Source organism: Diabrotica undecimpunctata, chromosome 5 (assembly GCF_040954645.1).
Source record: "Diabrotica undecimpunctata isolate CICGRU chromosome 5, icDiaUnde3, whole genome shotgun sequence".
NCBI lineage: Eukaryota > Metazoa > Arthropoda > Insecta > Coleoptera > Chrysomelidae > Diabrotica > Diabrotica undecimpunctata.
Window position 1 is genome coordinate 3,848,145 of NC_092807.1, and position 13,482 is coordinate 3,861,626.

General features: G+C 31.3%; 1 protein-coding gene across 4 annotated transcripts in view; it reads left to right on the forward strand.

Moving 5' to 3' along the window:
* Positions 1 to 13,482, forward strand: part of LOC140440990 (uncharacterized) — a 141,497-nt gene that overhangs the window by 78,751 nt on the left and 49,264 nt on the right. For 3 of the 4 annotated variants that reach the window (XM_072531356.1, XM_072531358.1, XM_072531357.1), the window contains exons 5-6: positions 2,921 to 3,081; positions 6,632 to 6,763. In XM_072531356.1, the coding sequence (XP_072387457.1) occupies positions 2,921 to 3,081; positions 6,632 to 6,763 (293 nt within the window). Of the gene's footprint in view, positions 1 to 1,515; positions 1,618 to 2,920; positions 3,082 to 6,631; positions 6,764 to 13,482 lie in introns of those variants that run through there. The other variant, XM_072531359.1, reaches the window with a different exon arrangement.

Genomic DNA, 13,482 nt, shown 5'->3' on the forward strand with positions numbered 1-13,482 from the left:
TCTCATAGGAGGTCTGCCTCTGGGTCTTTTGTGTTGGTATGGTCTCCAGGTTAAAATTGATCTGTGCCATTTGTTTAGATCGCTCCTAGCTACATGTCCAGCGTATTCCCATTTCAACTTTAATGATTTTTGCACCACATCGGTGACTTTGGTTTTCTGTCTTATCCATGTGTTTGTTTTCTTGTCCTTAAGTGATATACCTAGCATTGCTCTTTCCATCGCGTGTTGAGTGACTCTAAGTATATTCATATTCTTTTTTGTGATTGTCCATGTTTGTGCCGCATAAGTTAATATCGGAATAATGCATGCATCAAAAACTTTAGATCTAAGATGTAATTGAATTTGTTGATTTCTGAGTATATAGTTCAGTTTACCGAATGCTGCCCAAGCTACCAAGCTAACCAAGAGTTAGTTGTTCATTATTTATTGGACTCCTTGATACTATCATAAATTTGGTCTTATCCCAGACATAACATCTGAAAAGCTGCAAAATTACTTACATACATTAGAGACTTGGTTGACAAAATGGAAAATTTAGGTGAATAACGAGAAATCAGCCCAAATCACATTTACAATAAGAAGACGCACTTGTCCACAAGTTAATTTAAACAATGCTCACATTACTATTAGAGACGTTATGAAATATCTTGGGTTGCATTTGGACCGAAAGCTGACCTGAAAGCAAGACATTAACGCGAAAAAACTCAGCTCAATATAAAATTAAAACAAATGAATTGGTTACTTGGCAGAAAGTCTCAACTGTCATTGGGGAAGAAAATATTGCTTTACAAAGTCATACTAAAACCAAGATGGATTTATGGTGTAGAACTCTGGGGCTGTAGCAAGCCTTCAAACACAAACATTTTGCAGACCTTCTAATCAAAAACACTGCGTATGATAGCTAACGCCCCTAGGTATGTGAGCAATGCAACCATCCACAATGACCAAGGATTACCAACCGTAAAAGATGTGATGTTACTTCACGCCAGCAATGCCAAAATTTTTAATTCAACGCAAGACAGCCAAATTATCAGTGAATTATAATAGTCACCAATGTAGGAACGAAGACTGAAGAGGACTTGGCCAGAAGTCCTGGTTCCTTAGGTTAAAATGGAGAACTTTAGCTGAACGGCACCCAAATCAAGTCAATATTATCATCATATTCACTAATTACTCAATGTATTGTTTATGAGTAGATTGTAAATATGGATTTAAAAATAAAAATTACTTTAAAATGTATAATATATATGTCTGAATTGTCCATATGAATAAAGCAAATATTTTGCTTAATATGTTTCTTCGTAAGAATTGCTTAACTCTTTATTTCTTCGTAAGAGAATTTTCCGGATAAAGCACGTGAGAGTTTTGTGAAAAGGACCGATAAACGTTTCGACAAAAAGTCGATAAGTATGTCACATTAAAAGTACAGAAAAAATCCCCACCGTATGATCGATAGTACAATCTAAATTATTAAAGACACTTGGATATTACGGGTTGGTCACGTGATATTTGAATGTTTGTATGGAATGGAAAGGTATTTTTACCAGATGCCGCAGACGGTGTTTTGTTATTAGTAGACAATTGAAGTGTGCTTCATCATGAATATTCCCATCGCAGGTTTGAATCCGTTATTAGTTTTTTTTAAATATTTTTGAAAAAAAAAACAAAATAAAAGTACAGTGAACCAATCTTGACAGATTTTCGGAAAATCGAGCAGTGTTTTTTATTTGAAATTTTATTTTTTAATATGGTAACAGGTATTGTTGTAAAACTGATTGCTTCTTTGTGATTGATAACTGGTTTTTCAAATATCTTTTTGGGAATAAGTTGCAAATTATAAAGTAAACTATAAGTTATTTGCCGTGATGGTTTTGGAATTTGATTTTCCGTTTTTAAAATATCATTTTTAATTAAAAAATACTTTAATAATAATATAATACTTATGTTAATTTATTTTAGATATTTTAAAAATTCGTATTTTAAAATGTTTTGTACAAAAAGAACAACTATTAGCATATTTTTATGCTAATGTAACTTCTTGGTTATTCTGTCTGTCCAGGAGATTCTCAGCATTCTTCGATATGTCCACATTTCAAATGCTTCCAATTTATCGAAACATTGTTTATTTAAAGTCCATGTCTCCACACCATACAAAAGAACAGAAAATACATACCTTAGTACTCGTTTTCTAAGATTTAGGCTGAGGTCTCTACAACATAATATTTGTTTCATATTATTGAATGCACTTCTAGCCTTTTCTATTTTGACTCTAATTTCTTTGGTATAATCGTTTGTTTCATTAATGTTTGCCCCTAAATAGTTAAGTTTGCCTTATTATTTACGTGTAGATTGATGTGTCTAATATTTTTCTTTGATATAACCATGAATTTTGTTTTCTTTATGTTTAGTGACAGACCAAATTCTTCACTCGCTGCAACAACCTTATCTAAAATTTTTTATAGATCTGTAATATTTTCTGCTATTAGTATTGTATCATAAGCATATCTAATTTCACGTATGGGTAGGCCATTTATTTTTATGCCTGCTACTTCATCTTCTAATGCTTTTTTGAATATTTCCTCTGAGTATGCATTAAACAGTGATGGCGACAAGACACAGCCCTGTCTAATACCTCTTTTAATTTATATTTTATTAGTTTTATTAAATTATTTATTCTTATGACAGCTTCTTGTTTACAATACAGATTATTTATTATTCTTATATCCCGTGTGTCGATGTTCTTTGTTTTCAGTAGTTTTATTAACGGATTATGTTTCACTGTATCGAATGCCTTGTTATAATCTAGGAAGCAGACATAGATTTTTTAAATAAAATTTTTGATTTATGGTATACAGACAACTACAAGGCATTCGTTTTTCTTGTGGATTTTTATAATGCTAAAGGGAAATATTTATTGCAGGTCTAAATTTCAAGAAATCAAACATACGGATATGGATCCATCAAAGAAATATGGCAAACCTTCAACAGGTCGTTTGGGAGGGACACGGAGGTATGTTGTTGGTCGAACACAGCAACAACACAAAGATAAAGAAGTTTTTGGAGACTGTACCCCATATTATGGTGAGTTTTTCATACTTTCGATTTCGTATTTTTTCTCATTAAGATTGTATAGAATTTTTCATATAAAAATGAGTTCACGTCATTCAAGCCAACTATGGCCAACTTTATGGCCTTTATGGCCAAATAGGAAAAAACTAGTTTTTCGAAAAAGTGATAGGAGGCAAAAAAGTTTTAAAAATAATGCGTTAAACTAATGATGCCACAAAATTCATTTGATTTGAACGTACTCAAAAGTTTGGGGGGATTTAGGGCTGCACACCTCCCTTCAAATTTTTCTGTGCGCTTAGACCTTGTTGTTTCTTTTGTATAAAAAATGCTTTCAGAACAAGAAAGTAATGTCTCCATTTTTATTACAAAATGTCAAGTAGTTTAGGATATAATGCAAAAAACAATTTTTATTTTGTAACTTCAAAGGTCTGTAACTTTTTTTGTGCACACTTTTGTACTAAGGTACAAAATATCCTTTTGTCCCAGGAATGCGTGATTTAATTTATGACATACCTCTTTGAAACACCCTGTATATAATATATTGCGAATCATTTTGTGTGAGAAATCAAAACATAAATCAAATTTTACTCTAAAAAAGCGGCAACACATTAAACAATTTTGCCAAACGATGAACTGTCATTGAAATTTAAACTATTTCCGTATCAGTGGCGTACTATTGTCTAATCTATTTAATTGAAATTATTATTTTGTGGAATATAAACAGTTATTTCATAAAATTCCGCAATTCGGAGCAGTTCCGTATGGGTGTCGTTTTATTAGCTGTGTTAGGGAAATATGAAATCTAAGCTTGATGTTCTGGAAATTTTAAATACAAGTGACGTCAGTTTGCTTAAATCGTGACGTGCAACGTTTTTACTTTGAAAAATGGTATATCAATTAATTATTTAGTCAATATGAGTCTATATAACTTCTTTATTCGTCTACGAAGAACGATTTTTTCCAACAAAACTACGATTCCTTACAATTACCTTTACCCTAACTCAACATACTATCGACAATATGTTCTTTTTAATAATTAATTCATGCATTCCTAAACGAAGACATGAATTACGTACTTGAAAATTGGGCCAAACTAGATGAAAACAAAATTATAAAATAATATGTCTTGGACATAAAAGACACGTGGTAATCGATAACATAATATGAATGATAGTTTCTCCCGAAATGTGAAACACGTATAAGTTGTCTAGTTATTAATGATTCAGAGCAATTTAATCAAATATATTAATAAAATTAAATATATATATATATATATATATATATATATATATATATATATATATATATATATATAGTAAACTCTTAAATATTGGGAAAATCTGCAAGAAATACTCTAATGTGTATCAATTGTTTCGCCGAACGTTTTCGCCAAAGAGAATTAATTTGGCTTCTTCAGGGCTGAAAGAGAATAAATTATAATTAGCTACCATATATTATTTATTAAAAACATTATTGATCTTACCGTAACTTAGAATTGTAGAGTTAGAATATTAAAAAAACTTTGCTAGTAACAACATAATGAAGTTTTTTTCAAAGTTTTTTGGTCGAAGAGCACTATTCAGAACAGAAATTCTGTAGGGAGCCCTTACCATATTGCACCTAACCTATATAGGTGCCACAGAGAACGAGAGATATTAGTTGTGGAGCGGGGATATTAACCATTACATTTTCTATTCACTTTCTTCAATTTTTTTTTCAATCGCAGACATAAGGAACTTAATTACATATAACGAAAAACAAAAATAAATTTAACACACAGATCCTTAGTTCTAAAATCTTAAAAAACGTAATGTCTTCATTTTAATGTGAAAAAAAATGGCTGCCTTTATTTGCACAGATTAGTAATATCCGGTTGAATTTGGGATAACTGCAATCGAATGTCAGATTCCGCATCCAGTCGAGATCTATATTTTGTTTTAGTGGCCACATAGACAGAGAATGCTGCTTTAAAATTCGTCTTTGAGTTGATACCAAAAATCTACTAGCGATTTACTTTCAAAATGTTTTTTATCGCAGAATCCGTAATTTTTTTAAAAATTTTGTCGTGGAATTCCTCAGGAAAATAATTATGGAAGTTTTCAGGTAAATTTAACAGATGAGTGTGGAACTTGTTAAAGACATCTTCAGGTATGTCCGATAGCAGTTCTTCTCTAAATTCTGTGATTAGTGGAAAGCTATCCCCATTTTTGCTTTTCACCGATTCTTCCCAAAAAATTCATTTCTTCCTATACGCCTGTATTTTATCATTGGAGTTAAATACAGTTTATATAATTGTCTTTCCGATATGTCCGTATATGTAGGTATGTCCGATAGCAGTTCTTCTATAAATTCTGTGATTAGTGGAAAGCTATCCACATTTTTGTTTTTCACCGATTCTGTCCAAAAAATTTATTCCTTCCTATACGCTTGCATTTTATCATTGGCGTTAAAGACAGTTTATATCATTGTCTTTCCCTAAAGTGAGAGACTAACTTCATTGACCTTGTTAAAATATCTGTTAAATATCCCAATTTATTTACCAATGCTCGTTACACAAACATTGGCCACGAGAAAGCCACCTTACTTCCATATAAAGAAGTAAAGACGAATGAATACTGCCTATATCATCGCACACCACTCTAAACGGCCTTGTATTCAGTGGTCGTGATTTGATAAAATTAATTATCTTCACGGTTTCGTCCAAGACTACTTTTAAGGAAGGTGGCATTTTTTTCACAGCGAGGCTATGGCGGTGGAGGATAGAGTGGCTCCTGCTGCATTTCTTGGCTAGATTATGATAGTTTAATATCCAATTAAAATAAGTTTTTGCCACCTATTTCTGATTTTTAATACTACTGCACTCATTATCTTGTAATTTAAATTTGACATATGTCACTGTTGCTTTCAGCCATCGATATAGCGGAGTTTTTTTAATGTTTAATCGTTTATTATCGCCATATAGGGGAGCACTTGTAGATGCTTCACGGAGCACTCAGTGCTCCGTGGAGCACAGTTTGGGAAACGCTGTTTTATGCCATAAAAATAATAATTTTTTAATTTTACAATGTTACACGTCACTATATCTTTTATTCAAATGTAAATAACGAAAATAAATAATTATTGTACATATATAAGTATCAAAAGAGTTTTTTTTCGTACACCACTCACATTTCGTGAACAAGATCGGCCATTGTTACTACCTACTTTGGATGCAAGTATGTATTCATAGCTTCCATCCTTATTATATTATATCGATGAGTGGAAAGTACTATGTTTGATATATATTTTTTTTTATATTTAGTAAAGGGTCGGTTACAAAATGTTAAAATAAATTTATGTCTTTTTGAAATAGCTTCAGAATATTTCGGTATTGTATTATGTGTTATAATTTTGTTAATCAATGCTCTTAGTTATTTCGTTGTGGAGCAGAGCAATGACGGAACAATGAATACATTTCTATAAGATAAATTAACAGAGAAAAATACTAAATACATTAATACGAACTATATAAAATATAAAGATAATTATAAAAAGTTTACACCTAATTTTTTTTTCTTTATAGGGATTAATTAAAGAAATTCACTGCGACGTACAGAATGACGACCTAGAAAAATTGAAGGAACGAGTCACTCCCCCTATTCCCCCCATCGTCCTTTCTGGAAAGGATATCAATGGACTATCACCCTTACACAAGGTAAAATACTTAATTTATGTAATTGTATTTAATGCAAATTGGAAAATATTAAAACGGTATGAAAGAGATTTAAAAAAATTGGATATTTTGTACAGTTGATACCGAGAGAAGAAGACGCAAAATCTTATTGTGTCTTAATTCAATTAAAACGTTTATTAAAGTATGGTATAATTTCACTATTTGAGAGAGTGAGTCATCGTTTAAAGGCCCAGAAATGCGGAAAGCTGTTTGGAAATCCAGTGACGTACACTATATTTATTTTAACGTTAATTATATTTTATTTTTCAAATATTAATGTTCGAAATAGGCCACAATATATTTATTTATAAGTTTTTACTGACGTTTCGATCTCTATATCCAAAGACCGCTTTCAAAGATATAAATGATAGTTATATTTATTTTATTTGTTTATTATTATATATTTTTATAATCTTATATTGTTTATTTTTTTTCTATCTTTAAAAACGGAATAGAGATCGAAACGTCAATGTATTAATAGATATATTGTGGCTTATGTCCAACCTTCTCCCTAAAAATACAGAATGCCACAAACAAGCAGCTATAGAAAAATAAATATATCTGCCATTTGTATGTTTGAAAACGGTCTCTTTATAGAGATCGAAACGTCCGTAAATTAAACATTTGAATAAATATATTGTGGCTTATTCCCAACATCATTTCTAAAAATACAGAACGACAAGCGAAAAGCCATAGAAAATAAATAGTACTATCATTTGTATAATTGAAAACGGTCTCTGGATATAGAGATCGAAACGTCAATAAATAAACATATGAATAAATATTTTGTGGCTCATTCCCTACATTCCCCTAAAAATACAGAATGCCACAAACAAAAAGCTATAAAAAAGAAGTAATTTTGCAGAAAGTTTACTGATACCAACCGGCTGTCGCGGAAGTTACGCTAAAACGTCTTTTGACGTGACCCGTCCTTAAAGAGTTACACAATGAAATTTTTTTAAAACAAATTTTAAGACAGTTTCCACACCACCCCAGAGGTATGTCTTGTGGCGCGATACTTTTTTTAAATGGGTGTTCGCCAAGAGCCATATTGTCTTATTAAATAAAATGAACAAAATACTTAAACAGTATAAAACAAAACAAAATAAAATCCTATAAAACAAAATAAAATTCTATAAAAACAAAATAAAAATAATGTTTGATGTGTTTAAACACAAACACTATACACACTTACTATGTTCTTCTCGTTTTTTTTTTGTTTTTGGTTTTTTTATGCTGATGTTCTTATTAAACTATTAGAAAATATTATTCGCTGTCTAAACCTGAAGATGCAGTGCTGCTATCGCTGTCATTATCTTCACCACCTGGTGTAATTATAATTGGTTCTGGTAAAACTTTTATATAAGTGTCAAGTTCCCACATACGATGTTCTTCTTTAATTATGTGGCCTATACATTTAGCCCATTTCTCTGGAGTTACATGGAGGATTGCTTGAATCAAAAGTTTCTTAATTTCGTTTAATTTGAACGTTTTGTTATTGCGTGCTACTTGTCCTTTCACTTGCTCCCAGATAAGTTCAATGGGATTAAGTTCGCAATGATAAGGTGGTAGACGCAGAACTTTGACACTATAATCTTTTGCAGTTTCATCTACAGCATATTTAAGATATTCAATTTTCCATAACCGTGCAATGTCAAGGAGCTAAATTTTGAGCATTGATTCTTCGTATGCAATCCCCTTTTCTGTAAGCCATTGTTGAATCCTCCCTTTCAATTTCTTTAATAATCACCTGTTTTTTTCGACTCAAATTGAAGAAAACCATCATAAAGAAACCCTGTATCACTTCCTATATGGGTGACGATTAAACGCCGTTCCTTTCCTGATGGAGCTTTTAATCCTGTATATCAGCCTTCTATAAATGCTTCGCGTTTACTTTTGACATTTAAATCTTGCCAAACTTTTCCAACTGTATGACCTTTTCCAACCTTGGTTAATCTAGGTTTCATCCAAATAACATATTTTGCGTCCAGTGCTGCGAATTTTGCGTATTTCTTCTAAATATTTTCTTCTCCGCACAATAATTTTATTTTTTTCTAATAGCATACTTTTTCTGTTGAGTTTTACATATCGAAAGTTCATTTCACGCATGGTCCTGGTTAAGACTCTACGAGATATCTTGGGTAAGGAGTCATCGTTTTCGAGCTCTTGAGAAATATTTTTCAGTGTTGGAATTTCACTCCGAAAATAAAATGAATGAATTTTTCGACGTATAATATTACTTGTCTCGTCATCCAAAACAATGCTTTTCCTACCTCTAGTTTTACCTTTTTCTTGCTTTTTATTTTCCGATGTATTTTTAAGTACACGATAAATACAGCTAACGGATACTTTTGTTAAACTGCTACAAATGTCGACCGCTTGGCTAACATTTAATTCCATTTTTCTGCCGACAATTCCTTCATAAACGTTTCGTATTATTACCTTCTCTTCGGACGTTAACATTTTCCGTCTCTTTTGCGGCATTTCATTTTTGGAGTCAACATCAGAATTTTGCAGTCTTCTCTTGGAACAACTCGGTTTTTCGTCCAACTCTAATAAAACTCAAACCAAATAATTACAGAATATAACTAAAAATTTACTATAAAACGACAAGCTATAACACTCGTATTATCAATAACACGTTTTATCAATAACACAAACTTATCGCATAAAATACCCTACCCTCAGAAACGCCATAGTAAATAACCTATTGTTGATGGGCACTCGCTCGACAAAAACTAGTCTTACGGCTTTCTGTGGATCTGAATTGAAACGGAATTCCGTCGCTAATTCCAAAGTTGCAAAACGATTGAAAAATATTGTTTTAAAATATCGATTTTTATTTTATAAATTTAAATATGTAACGAAACGGAACATATAAATAAAATTTATTTCATTGCAATTTTGTGCTTAATTTTTACTATTGAAAAAATCAGGTTTTTTATATTTTTATGACGGTAATAATCGCTGCATGGAAGAATACAGGTTTTGTATGACCATAATTACTACTTGTGAACAAGAATTGGCTACATTGTACGACAACTTCTGGTCAAGTCTACTATAGAGAAGCACAAATAAATATACTACTTTATATATTCTGTAATTTCTTATGAGGAAACGCAAATTGCAATCGAGAAAACAGGCAGTTTTCGAGGGCCGCTGTGTACATTTAAATTTGAGGATATTCCGCGTTTAAACTATGATATCACTCTTCTAAATTGAGGGTTTCTACTTTAGTAACACAATTTTGACTTTAATAAATCTTAAGCTTATTGAATTTTATCTGGTTTTGTCCGATGCTAAGAATAAATTTATCTGATTTAAAGTCCAAATTAATCATTGATTTGTCTCAGGACGTGTCTAGACCTGAGAGCCTTTCAGAAAGAAAATCGTTCCTTCTGAAAATTACTTTACTGCACCATTTTAATTCTTATATGATCTTAAAGTGACACTAATTCTTCCTGATGAAATATACTCCTTAATTAAAAGGGCGTAACATACTCGTACTGCTGCAAGTAACAAAATGAGTTAATTGGGCTGGATATTAAAGTAAAAGCAAAATGAAACCAAGATATAAAAAAAGGACAGGGAAAAATCAAATTGTGAAGGTAAAAAGTGGAGATAGAAGGTGTAGTCAGGACAAAAATAAAGAAACAAATAAGTTAAACATGGTCATAATACAATTTGTGGTAACTTAGATACTATTAGAGCAATTGTAATTGAAGTTCTTGCAAAACCTTAGGAATGTCATCTGTAAAGATCTTGAGATGATAAAATGAAATCCCCCCCAAAAAATACAAGGTAAAGAGAAACTGTAGAAAAAGTGTTGTTTAGAAACCAATCCAACTGGCTCTTTTAAATTTTCATCTTAGATGACGAGTAGAAGTGATATATAGATTTGAGTTACTATCTCTATTATGACAAGACGGTATTGACCATACATAAAGTCCAGACGAAATACAGGTCATGATTATATTCTTGCCTGTAAGCGATTAATCTAAACCTAGATGGGTTATTAGCTTTTAATACAAAGTGTACGTGTTCGTCTTCTGTTCATTTTACTAGTGCATTGCTATCTGCATCATTGTATGTGTACCTTCCACTGTTGATGATAACTGTTGTAATCTTCAACGTATATACCAGAGTTGGGTCGTATTTAAATACCTAAGACTGACCAAGGTCTAGAGGGTTGCATACTGGAGGTGGTTACGTTTTCGAGTTTAATGACAACGTTGTGAATGTCGTCGTTAGTATATGTAGAAATTAGAGAAGTGTTTTCAATATTTTGTCTATAATATGTCGCTACTTTGTACGATCGGTGATATTTTGCATCCAGCAGCTTATAGTCTGGTTTATTAATAAAGCTGAGGCTTAGTTCAGTTACCTAAAAATTTAGTAATTCAAGTTTTAAGGTTCAGAAAAGAGTTGTTTGGGTGGGACTTATTTCGTTTTTGAAGTTATACTTCTATACGCGTGTGCGACGATAGAAATTTGTATGGGAGTGAATCAGCAAAGTCATTACATATGTAAGATATAGGTAAGAGAGATACAGAAGATATATTTTCTGTCTCTTTCTCTCTCGAGAATAAAAATGTTCTTTTTGTAAATATATTTATTATTTATTAATATTATTATTATTTTTTTATTAGTATTATTATCATGGTAAATTAAACATATGCATAAGTAAGTTATGCATATCGTCATTTTTAAATACTTATGAATGTTGCATTTTAATTTGTATTGTATTATTATATTGAATTATGTTGCGGTGTACTGTATTGTATTTTTATATTAATAACAAAATAAACAATGAATTTTACTACAGAGTTTGTGTAAAAAAATTTTTTTGCATTCAACTCCTTTTATACATATATGAAAATAAAAATATACATTTTTATCAAAATATTGATTTAATCCTTCATTTACTATACTCCTATTAGAGGTCAAATGTTATTTATATACAACAAACGATGCACCATATACCTATATACCTAATTCTGTTTCTCTTTCTGCTCTCTCTTACCTATAGCATTACATATGTAATGATTGTGCAGATTGACGCCCATATAAATTTGTAACGGCGAACGCGTGTATAGAAATATAACTTCTACCGGCAGTCCCACTGGACTGCCACACCCGTTTTTTTTAATATCTATATAATCTTTAGGTATATTACGAATATGGATTTTGCTAATAAATTTAATATTTAATTAATTGTGTAAATTGTTTAAACAATTTTTGGAAAATATTTTACGATATTTTTAGAACAATTTTGTTGGCAAACATGGCAATGGATCATTTACACTTAAATTTACAATAACTTGTTGTAAATAATTAATAATTGTTATGTTTTATATAAAAATATAAGTAATTCGTTTATCATATTTGTCATTTAGTTTTCTCACTATCCGACAACAGGATATTTTTGTTTTTGCCCAAACACTTGATTTCTGCAGACTTTTATGCACAAATTTGGTGATAAATCGATAAAGAATTTATAGACACATACACTAACCAATTTTGTATTTATTATGTTTCATAATGCCACTATTTTCATTATTTTTATCATCATTTTCCAACAAATAATCATCGTCGGAGACCACAATATTATATTGATAAAATCTACAGCTGATGAAAACAATACCTGCTGAAAACTTCTCACCTGACCCTTATATGGCTCATCAAAAAATAATATACAATAGTCTGTTCGTACTATTAGCCCTTTGCGCGTTTTGTTATCATTATACTTTCATTTATAAATCGATAACAGTTTAGAGATCTCTAATTAGGTCACGTCATATCAACTTTTAAGTCAGAATAATTAAAGTAGGTAATAGAGGGATGCAAATCGCCATCTTTCGTGATCCCGAATCATAATAATTTTTAACATTTTAATTATTTTTCAAGTTCACCTCTTAATTACTGTAAAAAAACAATTTTATGCAAACTGCATACGTTATTAGCACGAGGAGTGATATAATATGTCAAAGGTGAAGTATAATGTGATATTTTTTATTGCGTCTAATAAGTTTTTTATTTAAATTTCTACAGAAATTTGTTTACAATACCATAATCTGATGCATAACTTTCTTCGACCTGTTAATAAATTGTCAAGTTGTAGTTATGTCCCATTCAAAGCTTGCGCATTTTCTTTAAAAAATTCCAGCAATCAGTATTCTCTTATTTTTCCATTGATCAATTAGATATGCATTCATTTCTTGGTCCATCAATGTAATGCCTTTCACATCCTCATCATCATTGTGGCTTGGCAACCCTGCGTGGGTCCTTCTCAAGAATTTCTCTCCGGTCGTCCCTATCCATCGCCTTCCTTCGCCAAGCACGTATTCCCATATTTCTCATGTCTTCATCGATGTTATCCAGGCACCTTGTTCTGGGTCTTTATCTTCTTCTCTGACCAATTTGTCTATTAAGATGCGTTTTTCTAGCTAGGTCATTTTGTTCCATCCACATTAATCTGTGGATTACTGTCCTATTCTCTAGAGTGGACATTACTGTCCTTTCTCCAGGGATGCCCTTATTCATCTGCATATTACCGCAGGTGCGCTTCGTCTACTCATAGCCCCTATCAAAGAGCTGGTGGTAACATTATTAAATGCTTCTTCTATATCTAAAAATGGTTGCGGGCTTATTTCCATATACTTCATTTTGTTGGTGTTTATTATTAAAACCCATTTTTGTAG